Source organism: Mustela nivalis, assembly GCF_964662115.1.
Source record: "Mustela nivalis genome assembly, chromosome: 3".
In the NCBI taxonomy this organism is placed as follows: domain Eukaryota; kingdom Metazoa; phylum Chordata; class Mammalia; order Carnivora; family Mustelidae; genus Mustela; species Mustela nivalis.
In genome coordinates, this window is record NC_139022.1 from 41,769,253 (window position 1) to 41,796,888 (window position 27,636).

Here is a 27,636-nt window from a genome sequence, read left to right on the forward strand (position 1 = left end):
TTTTTTTTGCTTTCTTTTTTCCTTGTATTTTCCCTGTACTTCTCCTGGGATAGCTTTGCAGCAGTAGGGAGATTTGTTAACAGGAGGGTGTGACATTATTTAAATTTCCCCTTGACAGCTGGCATCAGGAAAGTGCCATTCCACTCTATATTTTTGACCTATAAAATCTGCTTTGGGGGAGTTAAAAAGATAAGCATTGTTGCGGCGCCTGGGTGGCTCAGTGGGTTAAAGCCTCTGCCTTCAGCCCGGGTCATAATTTCGGTGTCCTGGAATGGAGCCCCACATTGGGCTCTCTGCTTGGCAGGGAACCTGCTTCCTCCTGTCTCTCTGCCTACTTGTGTTATCTGTCAAATAAATAAATAAAATCTTAAAAATAAAAAAAAAAATAAGATAAGCATTGTTAAAAAATCCCATAGCCGGTTCCTTAAGTCAAAATTTCCACTCATGCACTAACCTGCTAAGTAGTGGCTCTAGTAAGCTTACACTGTATTTAGAGCAGCATTCAAAACATACCACAGCTTCTCCTGGTTCAAGAAGAAACCAATTTAATTTCATGTTAATTTAGCAGAAAGACTTTGCACACTCAATAGTCACATGACCAGATTGCTTAACTGTCAGAGGCTTTCTTAACCTTTCCTGTCGATAAATTATAACTAAGATCCTTTCTTTTCTGAGAAGAAATTATGCACATAAATGAGTTTTAAAGTTAAACTATTCTTTGTCAGAATAGATATGTTTGATTATGAGAAACGTTTCTCTTTATTTCAAAAGATTTTATTTACTTATTTGACAGAGACACAATGAACACATGCAGGGGGGAGTGGAAGAGGAAGATGCAGGCTTCTTGCTGAGCAGGGAGCCTGATGCGGGGCTCAGTTCCAGGACCCTGGGATCACGACTGGAGCAGAAGGCAGAAGCTTAACGCCTGAGCTACCCAGCCGTGCCTGGAAACATAGTTTCTTCACATGCTGTGTTAATTAAAGTCAGAGAAAAGCTCATCACACTTCTGGTTATCTGAATTCATCTTTACTCATTTATGGATTTATGTATATTTTTGTTCTGTAAATCTCAAAGGTCTACTACTGTTGCTGATACTAGAGTTAGAGTAGTTAACAAGGTTGATCATAGATCCAGCTTCTATAAGGTTTACATTTGGATGGACATGTTATTTCTGGAGGATATTTTTTTCCTATTAAAAATTCAGTAGGAAGCAATTTATCATTGACTCGCCCAACTCTATGTATAATTATAGCTGTCCATTCAGAAGAATTTGTGAATTACTATCAATGTTAGAGAGTCTGGGTAAAAATAAATAAATAACCTGTGTTGACCTGTGAGAATGTCTTCAGATCAGGGTACCTCAGGGGGCAATCAGTTACATAATTAGGTTCATATGCATTTCACGATCATTAGATCCTGTACCAGGTTAAGTACGTAAGTAACATTATTGAATGTGTTGCTGTGCTTTCACGGATTTCTTTTAGTTGATACTTCACGTAAGTACAACCTAATCCATTATCACATAAATTGCATCTTGTATTTATAAGAGAGCAGTCACATAGAACTTTATCAAGGCTTTTATACTTCTTTAAAACCTGGAAACTTGGAAAGATGTGATTACTTATTCTTAAGCAAAAGTACTTCAAAAGGAGGAAGGAATCATAATTATCCAAAGTTTGCAAACTGTTTTCCCCAGATTTACATGATTTTTTTGTTTTAACTTTTAGGATGAAGTAAGTGTTTTTGCATAAGTACTACGTACTAAGCTGGGAATTCAAAAGTTCTTGAAAATTGTAAGTTTAAAAATTAATCCATATTACTAAAATATAACCATTTTCAACATCTGTGGAATATCAAGCTAGTTGAATATGTTCATCTGTGTCTGTGTACAAGTGGGCAGGTAAATGGATGGATGGAAAGAGGAGCAGAAGCTATTTTGTAGAAATTGAATTACAATACAATTATTTAAAATATTTAACTTAACTATACTTGAACTTACCAAAAAATGAAATGGGAATGAAGCTAGCAGCGCTGAACTTTAAATGTGTTTCATAAACACAAATTTATTCATTCTTTAAAAACTCTTTATAATTAAAGGTAAGGAGTTAAAATATACTGAGATCGGTATAATTTTAAGTTTCATTCTTAGATAGTATCAGTTTAATCCTGCCATTAAAGATGAAAGTAACACATCTGTACTCACCTCTTTCCTCTTAGATTTTGTAGCTATTTCTGTTTTGTAAACATATTTAAAATCTGCATTTACTTCATAACCGTAATCTCTGTACTTGTTTTATTTTTGTATTTTGGATTTAATGGATCCACTGCCTTTCCCCACTCACATTCATAATATTTGAGGGACTTTTAAAACACCATCTCCAGTTTGGCTGGGTTTCATTGTCATAGGAATTTTTTTTAATGCCTTTTCAGTTAAGACTCACAGATGATACAGTGTTGGGATTTCTGCTTGCTCTTAAAATTTTATAATTATCTATTTGTGGCTTTTTTTTATTCATAAGAGGATACTGAGCACTCATTACTGTGTTAGACTAAGTGTACAGAAGATGTACACTTTGAAATTCCTGACCTGGGAAACTTTAAAGTTGAACAGTTGACCATATACTATACTAAATACAGTAAAAGTTATGTTCCGGATGTTGTATGGATTTTCAAAAAGGGAAGAAGTGTTTGGACAGAAGCACAGAGATGAGAAATAGTCATGTAGAAGTATCATCAGAATTTCGACAGTGTCGGGAGTACATGGTAAGACCCAGAAGGATGGCTGAAAGTCAGGGGCAGAAGGTGTAGACCAGTAACTAAAGGTCTTGAAACCCAAACTTTCTTCATAAGCAGGTGTATCACAAAACTGTGTCCATCAATTCCAGCTCCGCTCCTACCCCACCCTGAGTTGTATGCTGTCGAAATTCAACTGCCTTTTGGCACGGAGTATTACATTTGTCCTTTTTTCACGGCATTTTTAAGATGGCTCTATCACAGAGTTGACTTTTTCAGGAATGGCTCTGATAACACACATATTCCCTAAAAAAAAAAAAAAAAAAAAAAAAGACACACGTTTGACAATGTCTGCCAGTTGCTTTTGCACTGGACAACAATTTGGCTACAAATAATATCACAGTTTCACACCTTCTTTCTTTCAATATCTACTCTACTATTTTCAAGCAATAGATTTTGCTTTATGGAATGGTGAAGACAGCTTAATGTTAAGCTCTTACAAGTGACTTGCTTCTTCTCTTAGAATACCGAAGAATTTTGTCTGTTATATCCTTTAAGATTTATCGGTGTGTGTGTGTGTGTGCATGTGCGCATGCACGCGTGCGTGTATTGGGGGGTTATGAATTTCTCTAAGTTGTCATCTCTCGTTTTTTTTCCTGAAAATAAAAATGTGTACCCTTTCATTTGTGGTTTCAGTTCTTTCTGTACTCTGGGAATATTTTGCTGGATTATATCTTGGATAATTGTCTGGTTTATTTGTTAACCTCTTTATTGTTAAGTATCATCATCTGGCCTTTTTTAAAATTCATTGTCTTCTAAATAATTATATATTTCTCTCTTCCCTTTACACTCCTGTTAAATCAATATGCCAGGTGTTTTTTGTTTTTTGGTTTTTTTTTTTTTTTTCATTTTGAAACCTTTCTTTCTGGTTCTCATTGTTTACTTACCCTGTTTTGACCTTGTTTAGAATCTTTATTTTCCCCTCATCTTTAAATTCCCCACTTTTATATCTTTGCATTGACTTGTCATCTTGTCCCAGAGCTCTTGTTTTGTTGAATCTAGTTGCTTAAATTCTGTAGCATGAGGACTTCTCATGTAATTATTCTCTATTCCTTGGGTTGTGTTCAATTTCAAACTGGGGGTGGTTGCGTTATTTTGTCCTGTTTTTGTTTTACTCAGTGTATTTATACAGTGACTGTGCCTTTTTTCTGTGCCTATCACTCTTGTTTCATTTGGGATTTATATTCTTACCTCATCATATTTTACTATAGGTGGGAATTTCCTCAGACATCCTTTGTCTTTGTCTTGCTGTGGTAGCTGAAATATTCACTCACCTCGGCCCTGGAAGAAGATGTCCACTCCCCAGTCCCTAGAGCCTTTGGATATGTTACTTTAAGTGTCAAAAGAGCCTTCAGGAAGGGAGCAAGTTAAGGATTTTGAAGATAAGACCCAGATTATTTCTGGATTACCTGTGTGGCACTGGTATAATTGAAAGAATCCTTAGAAGAGGGATGTAGGAGAGTGATTCACCAGAGAAGCAGTGGAAGCAGATACAATGGAAGCAGATGTTGAAATGATGTGTTTTATAGACGAGGGGAGGGAACTAGAGCCAAGGAATGCAGGTGGCCTCTAAAGCCTGGAAAGGAAAAGAGAACCGATTCTCCTCTAGAGTCTCTAGACTGAACCGATCTTCCTAACACCTTGATTTCAGGCTCTGAGATCCGGATGGGACTTCTGACCTCCAGTACTGTAAGAATAAATTTGTATTTGAAGCCACTAAATTTGTTCCACTTTACTATAGCAGAAATAGGACATGGATACAGTAAAGGATCCTTAGGACAATTCTTTCTCTTAGATCTGGACATCATCTGAACCATTTTACTGGTGGGTGAAATTATTCTTTTTTTTCCCCTTCCTAAGAGTATTGACTATTAAGTTCATAATTCTCCTTAGCCACTAGCCTGGTCAAGGAAGCAGTTGTGATTATTCATTGATTATATATTCTTTTTATCTCTGTCTGTCAATCCCTTCCTGATGCCCTGCTCTGTGGACATGTGTTTTAAGGGGCATGACTTCTCTCTTTAGGAATGAATTCTGTCATATGTACCTACCATACTATGTTTGCCCATTCTTCTTGAGTTAGAAACTAAACTAAACTAAAATTACAGCTCTTTGCTAGTATAGATAATGGTATAGGTATAACTCTGTAACAATCCCTTTTTGGAATGAGATTATAGGTCATGGGTTAGATGCTTATTTAATTTTGTAATAGTTGACTAACTATTCTTCCACATGGCTGCATAAGACATTTTAGATCATGAAGATTCTTTTTTTTTTTTTTTTCTTAACCTGTATCCTTATAATCCTTTGTATAGTTTGACCTAATTTTTACCGGTGTGTCCATGTAAAATAGTATTTAATATTTATTTTCATTTTTTTCTGATAGCTAACAAGGCTGAATGTTTCTGGGTGATTGTGCCTGCCATTCAGTAGCTCTAAAAGGCTGAGTCCCTAGTTAGTGAGGGGTATGTATAGAGGCGGCTCCTACTAAGGCCAACGGAGACTGAAGGAGACTATAGATCTTGGCCTGGTCCTAGTACAGCTGATAAGGTGGCAGTAAATGCAGATTGTCCCTAAGGGAGGGGGTGTATGCAATGGTGGATGGGAGGTGGGATGGAACCCAGATTTATACCATGTTCAGACCCTGCACAGAGCCCAGCTGTTTCCAGACGACACAGACTGGGACCTGGGACAGAAGCCTGGAGAGTGACACCTTCAGGCTTGACAAGAACAGGACTCATTATGAGGGCCAGGGAATGTATTCAGGGACTTTCTCTTTCCCCAAACCTCTGGGAAAATAATTAGTAAAAGAGTAGCAAAAGAGTGGCTTATTGTAAAAATATATGAGACTATTCCCAGTAGTGGGGGAAATTCAGTGTATTTTTAGGGTTCTATGGAATTACGTCCTCAAATTCACGCCTACAATATATACTTCAGCTGTAACGGTTTCACACAAGTTACATAGTATTACTAATAACATCTAACACTAACTAACTGTTTTCTATCATTCAGGCATGGTTCTAAGCCTAGTTCTCTCAGGTACCACCTTATCTTCTCTGTGGGGAGATTTAGTAATGTGGTCACTGTAAACACAAAGGAATGTTCTTTGTTTAATCCAAGTCATCTATTCTCTTGTTTGGATCTCAAGTGCAAGTTATACAAATTCAAGTTGAGGATAGTTTCCACTGGATGACACAATTGCTCTAGTCTGTTGGTTGTGGCAGTCCTTCAGTCCTGTGAGTACCAGCTGGGCCCCTGGGATGCAATGATGTAATCTTTAGGTCATAGAATAGTGATGCTGACTTACATCATAATAGCCCTTGATGGTATATTGAGTGCTGGTCAGGACAGTGGTCTAGTGAGAAAGTAGTTTCTCAAGTGATTTGTTGTTCTTGATCATACTGGTTTGATTCTTTGTTATCATCAGTTGAGTTTTTGAAAGTAGAATTTCAGAGAGAAAGGTACTGTCTGGAGTCCCTCTCTGAAGAGGTGAATCATGAAGAAGAAACAAAAAAGGAAACATCTGGAAAGCCCATCGTCCCCCCCAAGTGCCAAAAAGTCAAGAGGTATGTGTTAAGCATATTCCCTGAGAATAAGGTAAGAAGGAATTTCCTCTAAAGAAAGAGGGAGAGAGGATTCGTAGCTGCAGAAAGGGAGAGGAAGAGGGAAGAGAGGGAGGGATGTGTTTATGCTGGTCTTTCTGAGGACTCAGGTGGTCTGAGAGTAGAGAAAGTTCAAATCCTTGTCTCTGCAGCTATCTATACATGTCTCCCTGGGCTACTGCATCATATGGTGGTTGATTAGTACAAGTTTTATTGAAAATTGTTTTCCTTTATGTTATTTCTGCCTAAGGGCATCGGTTAAGTATATGATGTTATTAAAAGCTTTCTAGTAGTACATTCTCCTGTTAATGAAGAAGAAAATGTGACTCATGGAGGTGAGGAATAACTTTTAAAAAGCACTTAAAACTGGTTGTACAGGGATGAGAGTATAAGGTGAGAATTTATTTACTCAGAAGCAAGAAAATTGTTTTGTCTCAGAGGATGAGAAAGTGAGTGTGGGGCTCCTATGTGACTTGTAAGGAACGGGCAGAGCACACGCACACCGCTGTTTAATGATAAGTTAAATTGAGGAAGTAGTTTGTTTCTTTCTGAAGAAATGGAAAACTGAAAGAGTTCTGGTTACTATGGAGATTAAAAGTAAACAGGTAACTGCTGTGAGTCAGAAACATTGTTCAGTGGTGGGAGGGGGACAGATCAGAGCTAACCCCAACGTTCCACGTGGTGTCTCCTACTCCAGGTGGATAACTTGGTATTTCCAATAATGTTTGGGGTTTCTGGGAAGTGAGGTTGTCTGCAATTCACCTTCAGTAAAGTTCGTGCATGTTGAGAGTTGTTTCTGAGTGTAAAGTAAACATGCACTCACAACCATGTGTTCACATAGATACACGTATAGAACATTAATACCCCAGGAAAAGGTAATTATTATCAAACATAATTGTCCATTTACTCTGTACCAGGTCCAATTATTTGCCTCTCAAAAACACATCATATCCCCGCTTCATTAGCTAGAGTAGATCTGGTCTTTGAAGCGAACGCACAAATAAATCTATTTCTTGCTTATGTAACAATTCAGAGTATAGTAGGGCAAGTCTCCTGGGCTGATGGAGACTTTGTTTTCATTAACAGGAGCTTTCAAATAGATGCTGGGTGATCCACATCTTAGCTGGGAAAGTGAAACGTGTGGAGGGACATAGAGGAGGTGTTTATGATTCTGTCTGGAAGTGGCACATGTCAATTCCACTCATTGTTCAGTTCAGAAAACTTAACCACGTGGTCAGAATTGCTACAAGAGTTGTCAATAAATGCAATCTAGTAGTATGTCCAGGTAGAAAGGAGATAGCTTGCACTTACTGTTCTATTTACAAAGAGCACGGCTTATACAAAGCCAGTTACTCCTGATATAAACACAATAAATGAACCATATCAGGCCCTGAAAATGGAGGCCATGTGTATTCACTAAACATCTCATGTTGTGGACTCTTCTTGTTTGCTTTATGGGTGGATAAGCACACAAACACTTAATGTGGACCACATATCTCTTATTTTTATGTAATTGAATTTACAAGAAGATCTGGAGAATCAACAAAAGGCAGCGGCCTCAAATTCAGTCCAGATGACAAAGAAGGCTTCATCTTCTTCCTCAGAGTATTTCTCCATCAACTCTTTGGAAAACAAGCTCACTGGTGCTGGTAAGGAGAGTGTGTTGAATAAATTGTGACTTACTGCACAGCCAAATTACCTTCTTTTATTCGACTTTCAGTAAAAACACCAACCATGTCAAATTTCTACACAAGACATCTATAAAGCACAGCACACCCCGACGCAGACAGGGTGGGCATGAGGCGCTCCCTCCATCAGGGTTTGAGGCGTGTTGAGTGCTGCGGTAGTGGGAGCAGAGGGGGTTGGCCTGTCACCTTGGCCTGTCAACCTGTTGTTGCTGGGACCTGGGTGCTGGGCTGGGTGGATGTGTGGCCATCAGAAGTGAACAGAGCAATCAAGGCATTGTGGGTGTTGATCTGCCCATCACTTGATACAAGGCTGCCTGATACAAGGCTGCCTGGTCTTCCATGATCAACAGAAACCATCAGTTGCCAGGGAAAAGTCCTTACTAGGACTGGAATAATCCCAGAAAGGTCAGCAGAGAGCAGTGCTTTTTCTTGAAGAAATGCTGGGATAGGGTCTGGGTATGAGAATGTTAGCAGAGAAACATGGAAGGGTATGTCAGTGTGAACCACCAAAGCATTTATGTTATCAGGAAGGCATGAAAGTACCAACAGCTTTAAGAAGGACAGAAGCGGTCAGATTCTCAAGAGTTGGACTTAGAGTGGAGTAAGAGACATCCGGTCCGAGACCCATCCCTTTCATGTGCTTTGGTAGCCTGTGTTCTGACATTCATCCCTTTACAAACCCTCTGCACTCCTCATCCTCATTATTCAATTCCTTGTAATCTTCCACATGCTTCTGAATTCTCTATGCCATGTGGTTGTCCCTACCATAAAAACAGTGATGATTTCTCTGACTTCTGAATCTCTAGATAAGTTACCCCTGTTTTTAAATTTCATAGATGCATACAATGTATAGTTAGTGTCTAGTTCCTTTCATCATTAAATCTGTGAAATTTAATATTATATATATGCATATACATTTATATTTTCTTACACAGTCTTCTCTATACCTCCATTTCCTTTAGATCTTTACGCAGTCTCAAAGCTCATATATTCTTTCTCTTACAACTTTTGACTTTTACGTCCTCTAATGTTCTTTCATTATTCCCTTAGATTACACAAATACACCAATTCTACTCTCAAAGACAGTATTCCTAATAATTATCTGGTACATCTAAATCCTACAACAACATATACACCCCCAAATCTGTTGTCTCAGGATGTGGAATCTACACATGTGGATATGTGCAAAACTAAAACACATAAAGCATGCATACCATTCTCAGTCACACAAAATTCACCCCATATTCAGAATCACAAACACCAATGCAGTTACACATTAGGCCCTGGCCCTGTTTGAACTTTCACACACAAAGCACCTTACATCCATCACACCATTATGATACAACAGGTGCCCAGTACACGTATCAGACACACCCACAGGAAATGATGGTATTATTAAACAGTTAACTCGTGAGCAGTGAGCTTGGTTACCATGGCAACAGAAACACTGACATAACAATGAGGAATATGTTCTTCAAAAATAAAACTTGTTTGTCTCATTTGAGGTTATAAATCTCTCAGAGTTCAGAACGCAGAGGGTAAAAGGGTAACAGATGTGAAGGAAGGCAAATGGTACTGAAAATCCTAACCACAGTGAATGACTATCAGGATCATGGTAGCAGCATCCAGACAGAAAGACAGGATAGTGCAATAGGCCAATTCTTTGCCCAAACTAAAGATAACTATTTAGGGCAAAATAAGTATTTTCATGGGGTGTGGAGAGAGTGGAGAAAGTAGAATAGGGACAAGAGTGTAAGAGGGGAACAGATTGGGACCAGCAGTTTTTATGACTTATTCAGTATTTTAGGACCATCAAGTTACACACACATTATCCCCAACCTGGCCAATCTTTGGAAGACAGTCTTCCAGACCAAGAGGCAAAAAGTGAATCACCTGTATCAGAATACTTCACCTGTTACTCCTCATTCTCTTAAGAAGAAAGGAAGGGCATTTCAAGTCTAGGCAGATGAGGGAAGAGGGGGTCTGAATAGACCTATAGACATCCTGCTCAGCATCTCTCCAAAGCCAGAGGGAGAAAGGTGCACATGAGGCCCAGTTATAATCTTATTCTCTGCCCTGATTTGGGAATATGAGTCTCCTGTTTCTGTACCATCAATAGGAACTCATTACAAGCACTTCACTTTTAGCGGGTAGAGAGGAACTGTGTGCCTACATTGTGGGGAAGATATCACTTATTGAGGGAAGAAGTGGAATTCATAGGCACAGTATTCACAATTTGTGTAGTGTCAGTTAAACCTAAAAGGGAAGAATAAATGTAAAATGAAACCATAGCTTGTAGTACTCTAGAAATATCAAACTGCAGAGTACGTAAAAGCTCCAAATTGATAGTCATCCACATAAAGGGTCCTATGCTAATGACTTCCTGAACGTGAACTCAGTCTAAAACTACAAAGCACACAATCTAAGAAAGGTTCTGCAAACATAGTGAATATTAAGGTTTAACATCAAAGAAGATCATTTAATTGAACAGTGCTATAGGGATGGTAAATAAGAATGTTTACAGTTAATAAAGATGTAAAGTCATAAAACACTACAAAGAAAAAAATATTTAAAAAACCTAAAGTTTTAGAAGTGAAAAATAATGTTATAGAAATTATAAATAATGTGACACACAGATCACTTTTAATAAAGGGAAGACATACTGCTGTACGTCTCTAGAAGGATGCTGCAGTGTCACCCATGACACTCATGCTACCTTCACATGCAATGGCCATGTCACCTCTACAGTCTTTGCATAAAATTGTTGAGGAAACGTGACAGACACATACAGCAGACTGTGTTCACAAACATGGCACACATACTAAGTCCCTAGAAAATACACCACCCCCACTGAATTGTCTCATTTCTAAACCAACATGACCTATCAGACACACTCCAGTGAACTAAGAGAAAAAGTAGTTGCATTTTGTGAAGTAAAAATTGAGTTATAAGCTTCCCTGAAGTTTTTAAACCAAGGAGAAGATGTAATATGTTTGAGTTAATTTCTAAGGAACAAAAATGGACCTATTTCCTGAACATTGAGTTTAGAAATGTAGATTAGGAGGAAGAAAAACTAACCGGTGATTTTTGTGATATGTTTGAATTCATGGCAGAGTTCGAGATGATCCTAGAAATACACATATTTTACCAGGGAAATAACCAACAGCCTAGAATTTCGCTGTTCATTGGTAAGGTTTAGAGGTAGGCTTATGTGTACGGTGAGTGTAGATGCAAAAATTAATCAGAACAGTGTGTGGGAATGTGAGGAGGGTGACACCACCAACTGGGCCAAGTGACAGCTGAGCCATTTGGCAGTCAGTACCTCCTAGGAGGGGAGCTGTGCCCAATGTGGGGAGATGTGGCCTAGAGTCAGCCTTGGGAACCTACTAGAGTCTCCTGGTCCCGCAGAGCTGTGCAGCAGAGCCCTCAGGTAAGGTCCGATCCAGGTACCTGAAAGAGGAGGCCAAGGAGCAGTAGTGGAAGTCTGTCAGTTCCTTCCTGTAAATTCGAACCCTCCCAGGAAGCAACAGGACTTTCATATCATAAACCACAGCTGGCAGACCAAAGACCTTTACTGACATGCTCCGAATTTATTCTTGTGGTAAATAGAATAGTCAGAGGGCAGGCATCTTATTACCATGTACTAGGCAAGAATTTGAGCCTCTGATCCATGGCAAAAAACAACATAAGGCTTTCAGAGGTAACCAGACATTTCATTCCAGAAAATGTTTTTAGATACCTAGATTTTAGAACTTCAAACAGAAGCTGGACTATAATTTTCATGGGGACAAGTGCCATGTGGTATATCATACATGCTATTTCTTGAATGTTTAGTGAAAGCAAAAAAAAAAAAAAATTAAGAAAGAGTCACCTATCTGCTCTCCCTTCTCTTTCTCAGAAGTTTTAAACACATCTGAAAATATTTTATCTGGACCCTCTGGGTTGGCCCAAGGCCATGGCCAGATGGCAGCAGATGCAATCTCACAATACTCTTGTGTGTCTGCAGACAAGCTTTTTCACCGTGGTTTGTGGTGGGGGAGAAGTAGGGCTGAGGGGGAATCAGGCAGGGAGGTAAGGCAGCATGTTAACTCAAAATTAGAATTAAGTGCCCGTGCTCAGCTATGGCCATAAATGGCCCCTTTGCTCAAGGACTGCCCAAGGTCTCTGTTCTTAAATAATAGGCAGAGATGTACCATGTCAGGATCCCGGTCTTCTTTGGAAGATGCTCTTAAAGGATCTGAATAGGAAGATTAAAAATCTAAGAGAAATGTAGAAATACAATTCTGGAAGAGGAGTTTTGGGAAAGTTAGTGAAGTCTTAATTTGAACATCTCCAGCACCAGGATTCCCAGGAAGACCTGAAAATTTATTTTGTCTATATCTATAATATCATATCTATCTATCCTCTCTCTACATATATATGTGTGTATAGATAGACACCAACATAGAAGTAGATAGATACACTTGCAGAATTCTTCATAAAACTTGTACCCCATCCTCCCTAATTACACAGTTTCTCATAGGGAAAATCAAGCTGAAAATACCCAATGTTAGTGACTCCATACTGTTTCAGAGACATGGTTCTTTCTACATCTTCAGTGCTCTTTACACATTTCCAGAAATCCTACATGCAAGGTACTCAGTATTATGGGTATCCACGATAAACATAATTTTGATCATTGTTATTTACTTCTCTTTTGGAGTAAGTGAAGTTTTAAGAGGTAAACTCACCTTAATATTAGAGTTTTCTACTGAGAAAATCACTTAATTTCTGTGAGAGCAAATGTCATGTGTGGTAATGTTGTCTAACTTAGAGTGTTTACTCAGTGTGGCACTTCTGAAAGGATACAGACTCCATAAGATGCCGCATCTCAATATATTGTTTTATTTTTATTCCATTCACCAGAATTCAAGACCACCCAGGAGGATGCAGCCCATCCTAAGTCCTCTGCCGTGGTCCCTCCTGGTGGTGAGGCTGCAGAACAAGAATCCTCTGCCTCATCCTACTACACCTGTTTCACCTCCTTATCTCAAATGATTAGGGCTAATGAGGATGGTAAGGGAAATACACAGGTGGGGTCTGAGCATGGATGGGAGGTACAACTGAGCTGCTCAGCCCAAGCCCTCTTATTTAAGTCTCCACTTAAAAATCTGAAGAGGGCTTCAGGGCAGAGGCACTAAGACTGAAGGCTCTGCAGAGGGACAAATGGGAATGTGCCTCCAGGGTTAGGACCCAGTTACTCGTGAGAGTGCTGGGACAGCTGGGGGCCGGGAAGAGCACTGTGCTGGTGTGGGCCTTTCATCATAGTCTTCCCTCTCAGGTGAGCATAGACTCCTCACACACACTCCTGCATCTGTCTGCCTTCCTACCAGTTATGGTCCCATTTCTCCTTCCCTTTGCTTTTAGACATGCCTTCATTCTTCATCAATCTTCCCATTCTCTTGTATGTGAGGGTGCAGCTATGCCCTCATACCCTCACTCCTTCACACAATCAGACTCACCCATTTACACACTAATGCCATACGGAATTTACATCCCCTCACACCAATCACCTGGTTTAACTACCTCACACTAAGCCAAATTGTGGAAAATCGGTACACCCTGAGAGGGGTGCACCTTCATATAGAGCCTTACTCATCCATGTGCCACTTCATGCACGAAGACATTGGCACTTTACAGAGCTGCATGTTCGGGGAGCCCAGGTCACTTCTGGTAACACTCTAAGTCCTGTTGTCTCATGACAAGAAACGGCACCAGTCCTGCACCTGTACATATGCTCTGCCACACTGTGGAATACGCATGCACACACTCATCCGCCATCACCTTGCACCATCATCAGAAACACTCATCAGGGTCTCCTGGGTGGCTCAGTCATTTGGGCAGCCAACGCTTGGTTTTGGCTCAGGTCATGATCTCGGCATCATGTGATCAAGCCCCACGTCAGGCTCCATGTTCAGCAGAGAGTCTGCTTGTCCCTCTCCCTCCACCCCTCCTGTCTCTCTCAAATAAACAAAACACTGAAGAAAAAAAAAAGAAAAAGAAAAAAAACCACCACTCACCAACTGTGTCCCAAAACACACATGCAACTCCACAAGACACACCACACCCTCATTCCCACATAGCTAGACCATGTACACACCTCAAAGCATAGCACTCAGACACTTGCTCTGTGAGAGCAAATGTCACGTGTGGTAATGTTGTCTAACTTAGAGTGTTTACTCAGTGTGGCTCTTCTGAGAGGATACAGACTCCATAAGATGCCGCATCTCAATATATTGTTTTATTTTTATTCCATTCACCAGAATTCAAGACCACCCAGGAGGATGCAGCCCATCCTAAGTCCTCTGCCGTGGTCCCTCCTGGTGGTGAGGCTGCAGAACAAGAATCCTCTGCCTCATCCTACTACACCTGTTTCTCCTCCTTATCTCAAATGATTAGGGCTAATGAAGATGGTAAGGGAAATACACAGGTGGGGTCTGAGCATGGATGGGAGGTACAACTGAGCTGCTCAGCCCAAGCCCTCTTATTTAAGTCTCCACTTAAAAATCTGAAGAGGGCTTCAGGGCAGAGGCACTAAGACTGAAGGCTCTGCAGAGGGACAAATGGGAATGTGCCTCCAGGGTTAGGACCCAGTTACTCGTGAGAGTGCTGGGACAGCTGGGGGCCGGGAAGAGCACTGTGCTGGTGTGGGCCTTTCATCATAGTCTTCCCCCTCAGGTGAGCATAGACTCCTCACACACGCTCCTGCATCTGTCTGCCTTCCTACCAGTTATGGTCCCATTTCTCCTTCCCTTTGCTTTTAGACATGCCTTCATTCTTCATCAATCTTCCCATTCTCTTGTATGTGAGGGTGCAGCTATGCCCTCATACCCTCACTCCTTCACACAATCAGACTCACCTATTTACACACTAATGCCATACGGAATTTACATCCCCTCACACCAATCACCTGGTTTAACTACCTCACACTAAGCCAAATTGTGGAAAATCGGTACACCCTGAGAGGGGTGCACCTTCATATAGAGCCTTACTCATCCATGTGCCACTTCATGCACAAAGACATTGGCACTTTACAGAGCTGCATGTTCGGGGAGCCCAGGTCACTTCTGGTAACACTCTAAGTCCTGTTGTCTCATGACAAGAAACGGCACCAGTCCTGCACTTGTACATATGCTCTGCCACACTGTGGAATACGCATGCACACACTCATCCGCCATCACCTTGCACCATCATCAGAAACACTCATCAGGGTCTCCTGGGTGGCTCAGTCATTTGGGCAGCCAACGCTTGGTTTTGGCTCAGGTCATGATCTCGGCATCATGTGATCAAGCCCCGCGTCAGGCTCCATGTTCAGCAGAGAGTCTGCTTGTCCCTCTCCCTCCACCCCTCCTGTCTCTCTCAAATAAACAAAACACTGAAGAAAAAAAAAAGAAAAATAAAAAAATCCACCACTCACCAACTGTGTCCCAAAACACACATGCAACTCCACAAGACACACCACACCCTCATTCCCACATAGCTAGACCATGTACACACCTCAAAGCATAGCACTCAGACACTTGCTCTGTGAGAGCAAATGTCACGTGTGGTAATGTTGTCTAACTTAGAGTGTTTACTCAGCGTGGCTCTTCTGAAAGGATACAGACTCCATAAGATGCCGCATCTCAATATATTGTTTTATTTTTATTCCATTCACCAGAATTCAAGACCACCCAGGAGGATGCAGCCCATCCTAAGTCCTCTGCCGTGGTCCCTCCTGGTGGTGAGGCTGCAGAACAAGAATCCTCTGCCTCATCCTACTACACCTGTTTCTCCTCCTTATCTCAAATGATTAGGGCTAATGAGGATGGTAAGGGAAATACACAGGTGGGGTCTGAGCATGGATGGGAGGTACAACTGAGCTGCTCAGCCCAAGCCCTCTTATTTAAGTCTCCACTTAAAAATCTGAAGAGGGCTTCAGGGCAGAGGCACTAAGACTGAAGGCTCTGCAGAGGGACAAATGGGAATGTGCCTCCAGGGTTAGGACCCAGTTACTCGTGAGAGTGCTGGGACAGCTGGGGGCCGGGAAGAGCACTGTGCTGGTGTGGGCCTTTCATCATAGTCTTCCCCCTCAGGTGAGCATAGACTCCTCACACACACTCCTGCATCTGTCTGCCTTCCTACCAGTTATGGTCCCATTTCTCCTTCCCTTTGCTTTTAGACATGCCTTCATTCTTCATCAATCTTCCCATTCTCTTGTATGTGAGGGTGCAGCTATGCCCTCATACCCTCACTCCTTCACACAATCAGACTCACCCATTTACACACTAATGCCATACGGAATTTACATCCCCTCACACCAATCACCTGGTTTAACTACCTCACACTAAGCCAAATTGTGGAAAATCGGTACACCCTGAGAGGGGTGCACCTTCATATAGAGCCTTACTCATCCATGTGCCACTTCATGCACAAAGACATTGGCACTTTACAGAGCTGCATGTTCGGGGAGCCCAGGTCACTTCTGGTAACACTCTAAGTCCTGTTGTCTCATGACAAGAAACGGCACCAGTCCTGCACTTGTACATATGCTCTGCCACACTGTGGAATACGCATGCACACACTCATCCGCCATCACCTTGCACCATCATCAGAAACACTCATCAGGGTCTCCTGGGTGGCTCAGTCATTTGGGCAGCCAACGCTTGGTTTTGGCTCAGGTCATGATCTCGGCATCATGTGATCAAGCCCCGCGTCAGGCTCCATGTTCAGCAGAGAGTCTGCTTGTCCCTCTCCCTCCACCCCTCCTGTCTCTCTCAAATAAACAAAACACTGAAGAAAAAAAAAAAGAAAAAGAAAAAAATCCACCACTCACCAACTGTGTCCCAAAACACACTTGCAACTCCACAAGACACACCACACCCTCATTTCCACATAGCTAGACCATGTACACACCTCAAAGCAAAACATTAAGAGAATTCTGAAATATCACATGTGTATATACTTAGGCTCCACATGTCTGCATAGGAATAGTCTCATGGGCATCTCGCCTCCTCCGGATACCGCGGACCTATTCTATTTGTCTTACACTTGAAATTTTCTTTCCTAGGAGCTCCTCAAACAGACCAGCTTGTTTCTTGTTCCAAGAAATGTGAGACTTTCTCACACTTTCTATATAGCTCCTTTACTTTGCAGCTGGCTAATGATCCTAAGCCTTCTGTGTCCTCTGCAAACACAGAAGAGGAAACATTCATGAATGTCTACTATATGAATGTAAGAACAAAAAGGGGTGTGGCTGTCCTCGATGATGAGCAAGAAAGCCTGGAGCCTCCTACCAAAAAAACAAAAAAAGAAAAAAAGACCTTTTCTGATCTCCAGGGAGCAGTCACCCCCTCTTGCACTAAGGAGCCACCAACTTGCAGTGCATCCAGTCAGACAATAGAAGAGCAGGAGAAAGGGAAAGAGGCTGACAGTCCACCAGTGCCTCCAGCTGCCGAGGAATATCCCAGGGCCAAGACGCCTGAATGGCTCGTGGCCCTGGATAGTGGCTTCAGGTGCATGGCCTGCTGCCGGGTCTTTCCTAGCTTGGAGGTCCTCCAGGAACACGTGAAGCATGGAGTCCATGAGGGCTTCAGCTGCCATACTTTCCATCTGACCTTGACTTTGCTGGAGAGAAAGAAAAGGGTAGAGAAGGAAAAGAGTAGGCAGACAGAGAATACTGAGAATACTGGCATATAGATGCCAGAAAGCGAAAAATTTTGGCCTGAAGTTGTCTTCATACAAATAAACAGAACTCTTTCTAGTCCCTCCGGGAGAAGCAGTAGAGTAGGCCAGACTCTACTGAGACGGGCTTCATCTTCTCTAAGAAGCCCTAGGACCCATTTTTGTTTATGCACATCCACCACCACCACCACCACTGCCAGCCCACCACCACCAGGAGCAGACAACCCCTTTCAACTATCTCCACTGCTCTCCCAAGAAGGAGGGAGAAGAAGGCAGTTCACACCATGCAGAACTGCAAGATGGTCTCATACAAACTAAAGAGCAATGACCACTCACATATCATCTCTACCTGAAAAAAGGAGACTGACTGAAGGGAAAACTGCTGGGGGCCGGATTGTAGAAGAGGTGAGGGCCCTAGGAGTAAGAAAACGTCTCAAGTGTTCTTGAGACTCAGGTTTCTGCTGGGGATGCCTCCCAAGGTTCCAGGATAACTGTGTTGAATAATTTCCTTCAGAGGAATACATACTTGGAAGTAGAATGCTTGCTTGATGACAGATTAAGGAGATTGCTTCCTTTCTATGCCCTTTGAGGAGACAGGAGTAAAGACCTGACTAGCAGTTAAGCAGGGCTGAGAAGCCTGGGCCCACCATTCTTAGATTAACCAAATGACATGGGAGTCACATCCCTTGGCCTGCCTCCATTTCCAAGGGGTGCAGGGCAAAGCAGAGACAAACTTTGTCTGTTGGAGGAAGGGTTGGTATGCAGGCTAGATGTAGTCCTGCTCTTTTCCTGGGTGAGAGTGAGATCTCAGATGTCATGTTCTAAGTTTCATACCTAGAAGACATGCTGAAGAGTTATAATCAGAGGATTCCTTTTCTTCCCCCCTTGATATGTACTAGGAGCCAGTAACTCTGGCTGCTTCCTTTAAAGTGTCAGAAGCAACTGGAAAGAAATAGGGATAGAGGTTACCCTTTTGTCATGGACCATTTCTGGCAACTTTTTTTTTTTTTTAAGAGCAAGAGAAAATAGGTGAAAAGAGTAGAGGGAGAGAAAATTCTTCAACAGGCTCCCCACCCAGTGCAGAGCCTGGCTCAGGGCTCAATCTCATGACCCTGAGATAATGACCTGAGCTGAAATCAAGAGTTGGTTGCTTAACCAACTGAGTCACCCAGGCGCCCCAGTTTCAGGCAACTTTGAATGTGTTGCTTTCTTGAGGATCCCCATGTTCTTTTATGAAAGTTCATGATTCCTGCACGTTATTATTTATTTTTGTTATAGCATCAAGTGCTTGTTCTAAGGGATGAGTAGGAGGGTTAAACATAGATGAGACTGCAAAGACTAGCAAAACCAGCTGTGTACCACAATGAATGAGAGTATATCTTAAAAAGAAGGGCTCTTCTTCTAGGGTCCAAGAGTCATAATGGAACCTGGGAATTGCCCTAAATTCTTTGAATCACATAGAGTGAATGAATGTATATCAGTAAAATAAGAAAAGCTGCCTTCCTCATTGAAACGATCTCCTTTCCTGTTTTGGTGTTCTTGTAGCAACACAGACCCACTGGCCCAAAGATTTCAAATGATGGTGTCCAGCACACCCTGCAGTCTGATGGGAGCACAGAAGTTCTCCTAAGCCTGCCTAGCATCTAGGGATGGCTGGCTCAAGATAGATATACCTGATACTCTGCAGCTGCTCCCAGTTGACCTGGTAAAATGCGGTGCCCAGCTCTAGAAAAAATATCCGCCTAGACTGTGAGAAGTACAAGGAATGCTGGAATTACTGGGCACTCAGGAGCCCCATGGAATAACTCCTGCTGACCCTCCCCACCCTGCCAGGAGGCAGGCACCACTGAAAATCCCTGCAAGATTGCCTTGTTGGGAAGAGGGCAGTTTGGGTAGAGAGATGTTAGTACTGTGATCAGGCCATGACACCTTCCTAGAGCTTTGGCTGGTGGAATAAGAAGATTGATGACAGCTTGGCAGAACTCAAGGGAGAAGACTGTTAGCTTGACAGAGGATCTAAAAGGATATTTCTGATCTCTTTCCTCCGTTTGACTTCTACTTGTTGCTTCTCAAGTCCCTCGATTTACTGTAGGTTTGAAGACCTGGCTTGTAGTCTTACTCTCCAGGCCCGCCCTTACTCTTCACTCCTCCACGTCTTCTCTCTATGAATATGTGCCTGAACACTCCAAATATCAATGGTCCAGATTGTAATCCATATTCTTCCTCCCCTTCACTTGCACCCAAACATTTGCTCCACTGTAGTCTCTGTTAACTTATACTTATTTTTCTATATCCTTTTCTTTATATGAACATACACCTTTCTCCTTATCTTTTTCTAATATACTCACTTGCACAGTTATCTGGCTGACAGATAGACATTCTTATTATTGAGAGAGAAAAAGCTATTTCACAAATGAAACAAAAGCAAAGAAAACCCCCCACTTGGCTTCTCTGAGCTTGTGCACACATAGGTGTGCAAATACTTCTTATACAGTCACAGGAGAGAGGATGGAACATGTAATAAATCATCATGGATGATCAAATATGTCTACACAAGGGTGTCACAGAAGTCATAATGCAGCCTTAAACTTAATTTTAGAAGCATAAAAGACACCAAGTTTTGAAAAATATAATTTACGTGTTCAATTATTTGCAAGTCACTTACACTTCAATTGTGCATTTTCAAAGATAAATTTTTAATTTTTCTTTTGTCACTCTTCCATAATCAATCAGAAGGTCAGAAACAGGGAAATTTTCAAGTGTTCTTTATAGTTCTCAAATAATATAAGGAAAATTAAAATAGTTCAACTTTGAAATGGGATCATTTGTAACTTTTAGCTTTGCACTTTCAGAAGTGCATGTTTCAGAAGTTCATGACTGCTATATGGCGTTTGGGACATACATATTTACACAGGTTTGTATAACAGTTTATATATGTATATATATACAAACCTGTATATACCTAGGCCTATACACGTATTTCCTTTTCTCTCTATATATATCTCAGATATAGTGAGGCTGTCCCCATGGATATGGACATATAAGAAGTTTATGTGCACCTGTGTGCCATTGAAGCCAAGAGAAGGATTATAATTGTTTTTGCTTTCATCTGCCTAGTTCTTTAATCTTCTTCCTGTGATAGTGTCTTCACTTTCTGGCCAAATATATGGGCAAGCAAGTCAGACTAGCCAAGTGAAGTCCTTACTTCAACACTTGGCTTACATAGTTTACCTAGGTGTAGAACCTGTGTTGGAACAGTCTGTACTGATAGCTTAGACAATTGAAACAAGAACTAGATACTGGGCAGTTTCCTGGTGAGTGATCTTTTGTCCGCAACCCAAATTAAAGTCTGTGAGCCTGCACTGCACTCCTTCAGTTCTTCTTTTTCGGCTGACCTGGCCATTTCCGTTAGGACTTTAATATGCTAAGCATCTCCACCAACCCTTCAATAAATTCTTGTTTTGTTTGCATTAGCCTGAGTCATTTACTGTTTGAAACCAAATGTCCCTTAATTTGGATGCAAATTAGCTTCAATATGATCATTTCTTCCATTTTATTTATTGAAACAGTATGGCCTAGAAGGAAATAATATATTTCTCTGACTTTATACTGAAACAGTAAGGGATATACTTAAACTCAGTAGGTATACTATATCCTTGATTAATTAGGAAGGTGCAGGAAAAATGTTTGGATGTATAAGCAAAAGATCAGACTTCAAAACAGTCAAACTGGATTTTATCTCTTACTGCCACTTAGCAAATTCACAGACTTTCTTAGTCAATGTTCTGTCTTAAAAATGGATTTCATAATACTAAAGTAATACTAGTGGGGAGGATAATGAGATGCAAGTGAAAACACATTGCTTAGCTACTCAAAAGATTCATTCATTTTTGGTATTTGCTTTACCTTTGATTATCAGTAGTTTGAGTAAGATGTGTCTGGGTAGGATTTTTTAAAAATATTGTTTGAGATATGCTGAGCTTTTAAAAAAAGTTAATTATGATAAAACTCATCAGAGAAGTCCCATGTATACCCATCACCCCCTTTTCTTCAGCATAGTTATAGTTCATTACCAAACAAAGGAAATTGACTGGAACAAAACAACTAAGCACATTGCAGACCTTACTCAGATGTTACTGTTTTTGTGTGTGCTTATATTTTGTCTTTTTATAATTCCATGCCATCTTATGCCCTGTATAGAATTATAATATACATATCACTGCAGTGACAATACAGAAACGTTCTGTCATCCCAAAGCACTTCTCTGAGGCTGGTCTTTATGGACACCATCCCCCCACCTCCCAATTGTCCCTTGCCCCAACTCCTGACCGCCACTTCTGTTCTCCATCTCTGTAGTGTTTTCATTTCACAGATTTTATGGAAATGTAATCATACTATATGTCAACTTCTGAGACTGGCATTTTCCACTAAGCATAATTTTCTTAAGATCCAGCCAAATTGTTTGAATACACTATACTTCATTACTTTATTGCTGAGGAGTATTCCATTTAACTCTGTAGAGCATTGCGACACATCCCATGTTCTAAAGTCCTTGGCCATTCATGACTAAAAAGCTGCTGTGACATTCGTGCAAAGGTTTTTATGTGGGTATCAGGTTGCTTCCTCCTAGTGTAATGCCTAAAGGTGTTACAGTATAAATATTAGTATAATGTGTTATACATTACAAGTATTAGTATAATATATTAATATAATTATAAGTATAGATATAAGTATTTTTAAGCCATTTTAAGAGATATGCAGTAGTTATTTGTGGTTTGAATTCATGTTTTCTTGTGACTAAGGATGTTGACTATCTCTGTTCATGTAATTGACATTTGCAAATTCCCTTTTTTGAACTGTGTGTGTAGGTCTTTTACTTCTTTTTAAATTAGGTTGCTTTATTATTTGGAGAATGATTTGTATGTGGGTTATGTGGTTTGCAAATCTCTCTCTTCTGGTGGCTTGTCTTTTTGTCCTCTTAACAGGGTCTTAGGCCTAGCAAAAATTCCAATTTTTAGGAAGCCAAATATATCAACTATTTTTTATTATGGATAACACTTTTGGTGTCATGTCTGAAAACTTGTTCTCTAAATCTAAGTCCCAAAGATTTTCTGTGTTTCTTGCAAAATTTTTAGGCCTTTCCATTTTTCATGTATATTTATGATCTAGTTGAGTTCATTCTTATACAACGTATGAGGTTTAGATGGATAATTTATGGTCCCTGATGTCCATTTTTTCCAATACTGTTTTATAAAAAGAGCTTTTCCTTGGGGCACATGGGTGTCTCATTTGGTTAAGTGCCTGCCTTCATCTCAAGTCATGATGCCAACGTTCAGATCCAGCCCCACATCCTGCCCCCTGCTCAGCAGGGAACCTGCTTCTCACTTTGCCCTCCCCCTCCCCCTGCTTATGCTTGCTTTCTCTCAAATAAAATCTTTAATTTTTTTTTAAAGGGATGTTATTCCAACACAGAATTGATTTTGTAATCTTGCCCCCAAATGATCTAATCACATTTGTGTGGATCTTTTTCTATGTTCCCTATTTCAGGTTCCATTGATCGGAGTGTCTAGATATTGATTTGCTACTGTATTGATTGCTATATATATTGAATAAGTCTTAAAAATGGACAGTATGGGGCGCCTGGGTGGCTCAGTGGGTTAAAGCCTCTGTCTTCGACTCAGGTCATGATCTCAGGGTCCTGGGATCGAGCCCCGCTTTGGGCTCTCTGCTCAGCAGGGAGCCTGCTTCCTCCTCTCTCTCTGCCTGCTTGTGATCTCTCTCAATAAATCTCTCTCAAATAAATAAATAAAATCTTTTTAAAAAAATGGACAGTATGGTTCTTCCAGTTTGATGTTTCTTTCTGAAACTGTTTTAGCCATTCTAAGTCCTTTTGTGTTTCCACGTAAATTTTAACATAAGCCAGTACATATATACACAAAAATCTTGGGTTTATATTGAATCTGTAGATCAAAGAACTGACATCTTTAATATGCTAGGCATTCCAAACCATGAATATTATATGTGACTCCATTTATACTTATTATATTTCGGTCTCCTTTGAGCTTTTTAAAAAAAATTTCCTTTTCCCCCCACTTATTAACATATAATGTATCAGTAACCCCAAGGGTACAGGTCTGTGAATCGTGAGGCTTACACACTTCCCATCACTCACCATAGCACATACCCTCTCCAATGTCCATAACCCAATGCCCCCTCCCTTCCCACCTCCCCCAGAAACCCTCAGTTTGTTTTGTGAGATTAAGAGTCTCTTATAGTTTGTCTCCCTCCCAATCCCATCTTGTTCATCTCTTCCTTTCACTACCCCCCAGACCCCCACTTTGCTCTCAAATTCCTCATATCAGGGAAATCATATGATAACTGTCTTTCTCTGATTGACTGACTTCACTCAGCATAATACCCTCTAGTTCCATCCATGTCATTACAAATGGCAAGATTTCATTTATTTTAATGGCTACATAGTATTCCATTCTATATATATATACCACTGTTTCTTTATCCATTCACTGTTGATGGACATCTAGGTTTTTTCCCATAATTTGTCTATTGTGGATATTGCTGCTATAAACATTCAGGTGCACGTGCCCCTTTGGATCACTATGTTTGAATATTTAGGGTAAATACCCAGTGCAATTGCTGGGTCATAAGGTAGCTCTATTTTCAACTTTTTGAGAAACCTCCACGCTGTTTTCCAGAGTGGTTGTACCAGCTTGCTTTCCCAAAAAGAGTTTAGGAGGCTTCCCCTTTCTCTGCATCCTCATTAGCATCTGTTGTTTCCTGACTTGATAATTTTAGCCATTCTGACTGGTGTGAAGTGGTTTCTCCTTATGGTTTTGATTTGTATTTCCCTGATGCCAGGTGATGTGGAACACTTTTTCATGTGTCTGGCTGGCCGTCTGGATGTCTTTGCAGAAATATCTGTTCATGTCCTCTGCCCATTTCTTGATTGGATTATTTGTTCCTTGGGTGTTGAGTTTGATAAGTTTGTTACAGATTTTGGATACTAGCCCTTTATCTGATATGGTGTTTGCAAGCACCTTCTCCCATACTCTCAGTTGTCTTTTCGTTTTCTTGACTGTTTCCTTTGCTGTGCAAAAGCTTTTGATCTTGAGGAAGTCCCAATAGCTCCTTTCTGCCCTTGCTTGCATTGCCTTTGGCAGTGTTTCTAGGAAGAAGTTGCTGCGTCTGACATCAAAGAGGTTGCTGCCTGTGTTGTCCTCAAGGATTTTGATGGATTCTTTTCTCACACTGAGCTCTTTTCATCCATTTTGAGTCTATTTTCATGTGTGGTATAAGGAAATGGTACAGTTTCATTCTTCTACAAGTGGCTGTCCAATTTTACCAACACCATTTGTTGAAGAGACTGTCTTTTTTCCAATGGACATTCTTTCCTGCTTTGTCAAAGATTAGTTGACCATAGAGTTTAGGGTCCATTTCCAGGCTCTCTATTCTGTTACATTGATATATATCTGTTTTTGTGCCAGTGCCATGCTATCTTGATGACGACAGCTTTGTAATAGAGCTTAAAGTCTGGAATTGTGGTGCCACCAACTTTGGCTTTCTTTTTCAACATTCCCTCTGACTATTTCAGGTCCTTTCTGGTTCCATATAAATTTTAGGATCATATGTTCCATTTCATTGAAAAAATTGATGGTATTTTGATACAGATTGCTTTAAATGTGTAGGTTGCTTTAGGTAGCATAGACATCTTCCCAATAATTATTCTTCCAATCCATAAGCGTGGACCATTTTTCCATTTCTTTGTGTCTTCTTCAATTCCTTTCAGGAATACTTTATAATTTACTGCATACAGATTCTTTGCCTCTTTGATTAGGTTTTTTCCTAGGTATCTTGTGGTTTTGGGTACAATTGTAAATGGGATCGACTCCTTAATTTCTCTTTCTTCTGTCTTGTCGTTGCTGTATAGAATCGCAACTGATTACTGTCCATTGATTCTATATCCTGACACTGTACTAAATTCCTGTATGAGTTCTAGCAGTTTTGGAGTGGAGTCATTTGGGTTTTCCACATAAAGTATCATATCACCTGCAAAGAGTGATCGTTTGACTACTTCTTTGCTGATTTGGATGCCCTTAATTTCTTTTTGTTGTCTGAATGCTGAGGCTAGGACTTCTAGTACTATGCTGAATAGCAGTGGTGATAACGGACATCCCTGCCGTGTTATTGACCTTAGTGGAAAAGCTCTCAGTTTCTTTCCATTGAGAATGATATTCACTGTGGGTTGCTCAGAGATGGCTTTGATGATATTGAGGTATGTACCCTCTATTCCTACACTGTGGAGAGTTTTGATCAAGAAAGGATGCTGTACTTTATCAAATGCTTTTACAGCATCTATTGAGAGTATCATATGGTTCTTGTTCTTTCTTTCATTTTTGTATTGTATCACATTGATTGATTTGCAGATGTTGAACGAACCTTGCAGTTCTGGGATAAATCCCGCTTGGTTGTGGTGAATAATCCTTTTAATGTACTGTTGGATCCTATTGGTTAGTATTTTGGTGAGAATTTTCATGTCATGTTCATCAAGGATATGGGTCTATAATTCTCTTTTTTGATGGGGTCTTTTTCTGGCTTTAGGATCAAGGTGATGCTGGCTTCATAAAATGAGTTTGGAAGTTTTCCTTCCATTTCTATTTTTTGGAACATTTTCAGGAGAATAGGAATTAGTTCTTCTTTAAATGTTTGGTAGAATTCCCCTGGGAAGCCTTCTGGCCCTGGGCTCTTGTTTGTTGGGAGATTTCTGATGACTGCTTCAATCTCCTTACTGGTTATGGGTCTGTTCAGGTTTTCTATTTCTTTCTGGTTCAATTTTGGTAGTTTATACATATCCAGGGATGCATCCATTTCTTCCAGATTGTCAGATTTGCTGGTGTAGAGTTGCTCATAATATGTTCTTATAATTGTTTGTGTTTCTTTGGTGTTGGTTGTGATCTCTCTTCTTTCGTTCATGATTTTATTTGTTTGGGTCCTTTCTCTTTTCTTTTTGATAAGTCTGGCCAGGGGTTTATCAATCTTATTAATTCTTTCAAAGAACTAGCTCCTAGTTTTGTTGATTTATTCTACCGTTTTGTTGTTGTTTGTTTGTTTCTATTTCATTGATCTCTGCTCTGATGTTTATTACTTCTCTTCTCCTACTGGGTTTAGGCTTTTTTGGCTGTTCTTTCTCCAGCCTCTTTAGGTATAGGGTTAGGTTGTGTACTTGAGACCATTCTTGTTTCTTGAGGAAGGCTTGTATCGCTATGTATTTTCCTCTCAGGACTGCCTTTGCTGTGTCCCACAGATTTTGAACCATTGTGTTTTCATTATCATTTGTTTCCATGAATTTTTTTCAATTCTTCCTTAATTTCCTGGTTTACCCACTCACTCTTTAGTAGGATGCTCTTTAGCCTGCGTGTATTTGGGTTGTTTCCAATTTTCCTCTTGTAATTGAGTTCCAGCTTCAGAGTATTGTGGTCCGAAATATGAAGATCTTACTGCTTAGGACCTGATTTGTGACCCAGGATGTTATCTATCCTGGACGATATACCATGTGCACTAGAGAGAATGTGTATTCTGTTGCTTTGGGATGGAATGTACTGAATATATCTGTGATGTCCATGTGGTCCAGTGTGCTATTTAAGGCCTTTCTTTCCTTGCTGATCTTTCGCTTGGATAATCTGTCCATTTCAGTGAGGGGAGTATTAAAATCCCCGACTATTATCATATTATTGTTGATGTATTTCTTTGATTTTGTTATTAATTGGTTTATATAATTGACTGCTCCCATGTTAGGGGCATAGATATTTAAAATTGCTAGATCTTGTTGTTCAATT

General features: G+C 40.5%; 1 protein-coding gene across 1 annotated transcript; it reads left to right on the forward strand.

Annotated features, from left to right (window-relative positions):
- The first annotated feature begins 6,315 nt into the window (after positions 1-6,315).
- On the forward strand, positions 6,316-21,258 carry LOC309860994 (uncharacterized protein). The gene is made up of 8 exons (XM_082723390.1): positions 6,316-6,359; positions 7,482-7,554; positions 7,922-8,044; positions 12,989-13,138; positions 14,386-14,535; positions 15,783-15,932; positions 17,172-18,190; positions 19,331-21,258. Exons 3-7 carry the CDS (start codon positions 7,969-7,971, stop codon positions 17,798-17,800), a joined length of 1,155 nt encoding a protein of 384 aa, XP_082579516.1. The 5' UTR covers positions 6,316-6,359; positions 7,482-7,554; positions 7,922-7,968; the 3' UTR covers positions 17,801-18,190; positions 19,331-21,258.
- The last annotated feature ends 6,378 nt before the right edge of the window (positions 21,259-27,636 follow it).

Excerpts from the sequence above, each read along its gene's own strand:
- LOC309860994 (XM_082723390.1), top strand. The coding sequence starts at position 7,969 with ATGACAAAGAAGGCTTCATCTTCTTCCTCAGAGTATTTCTCCATCAAC. Across the intron at positions 8,045-12,988 it reads AAACAAGCTCACTGGTGCTG|AATTCAAGACCACCCAGGAG; the intron begins GTAAGGAGAGTG and ends TCCATTCACCAG. Across the intron at positions 14,536-15,782 it reads GATTAGGGCTAATGAAGATG|AATTCAAGACCACCCAGGAG; the intron begins GTAAGGGAAATA and ends TCCATTCACCAG.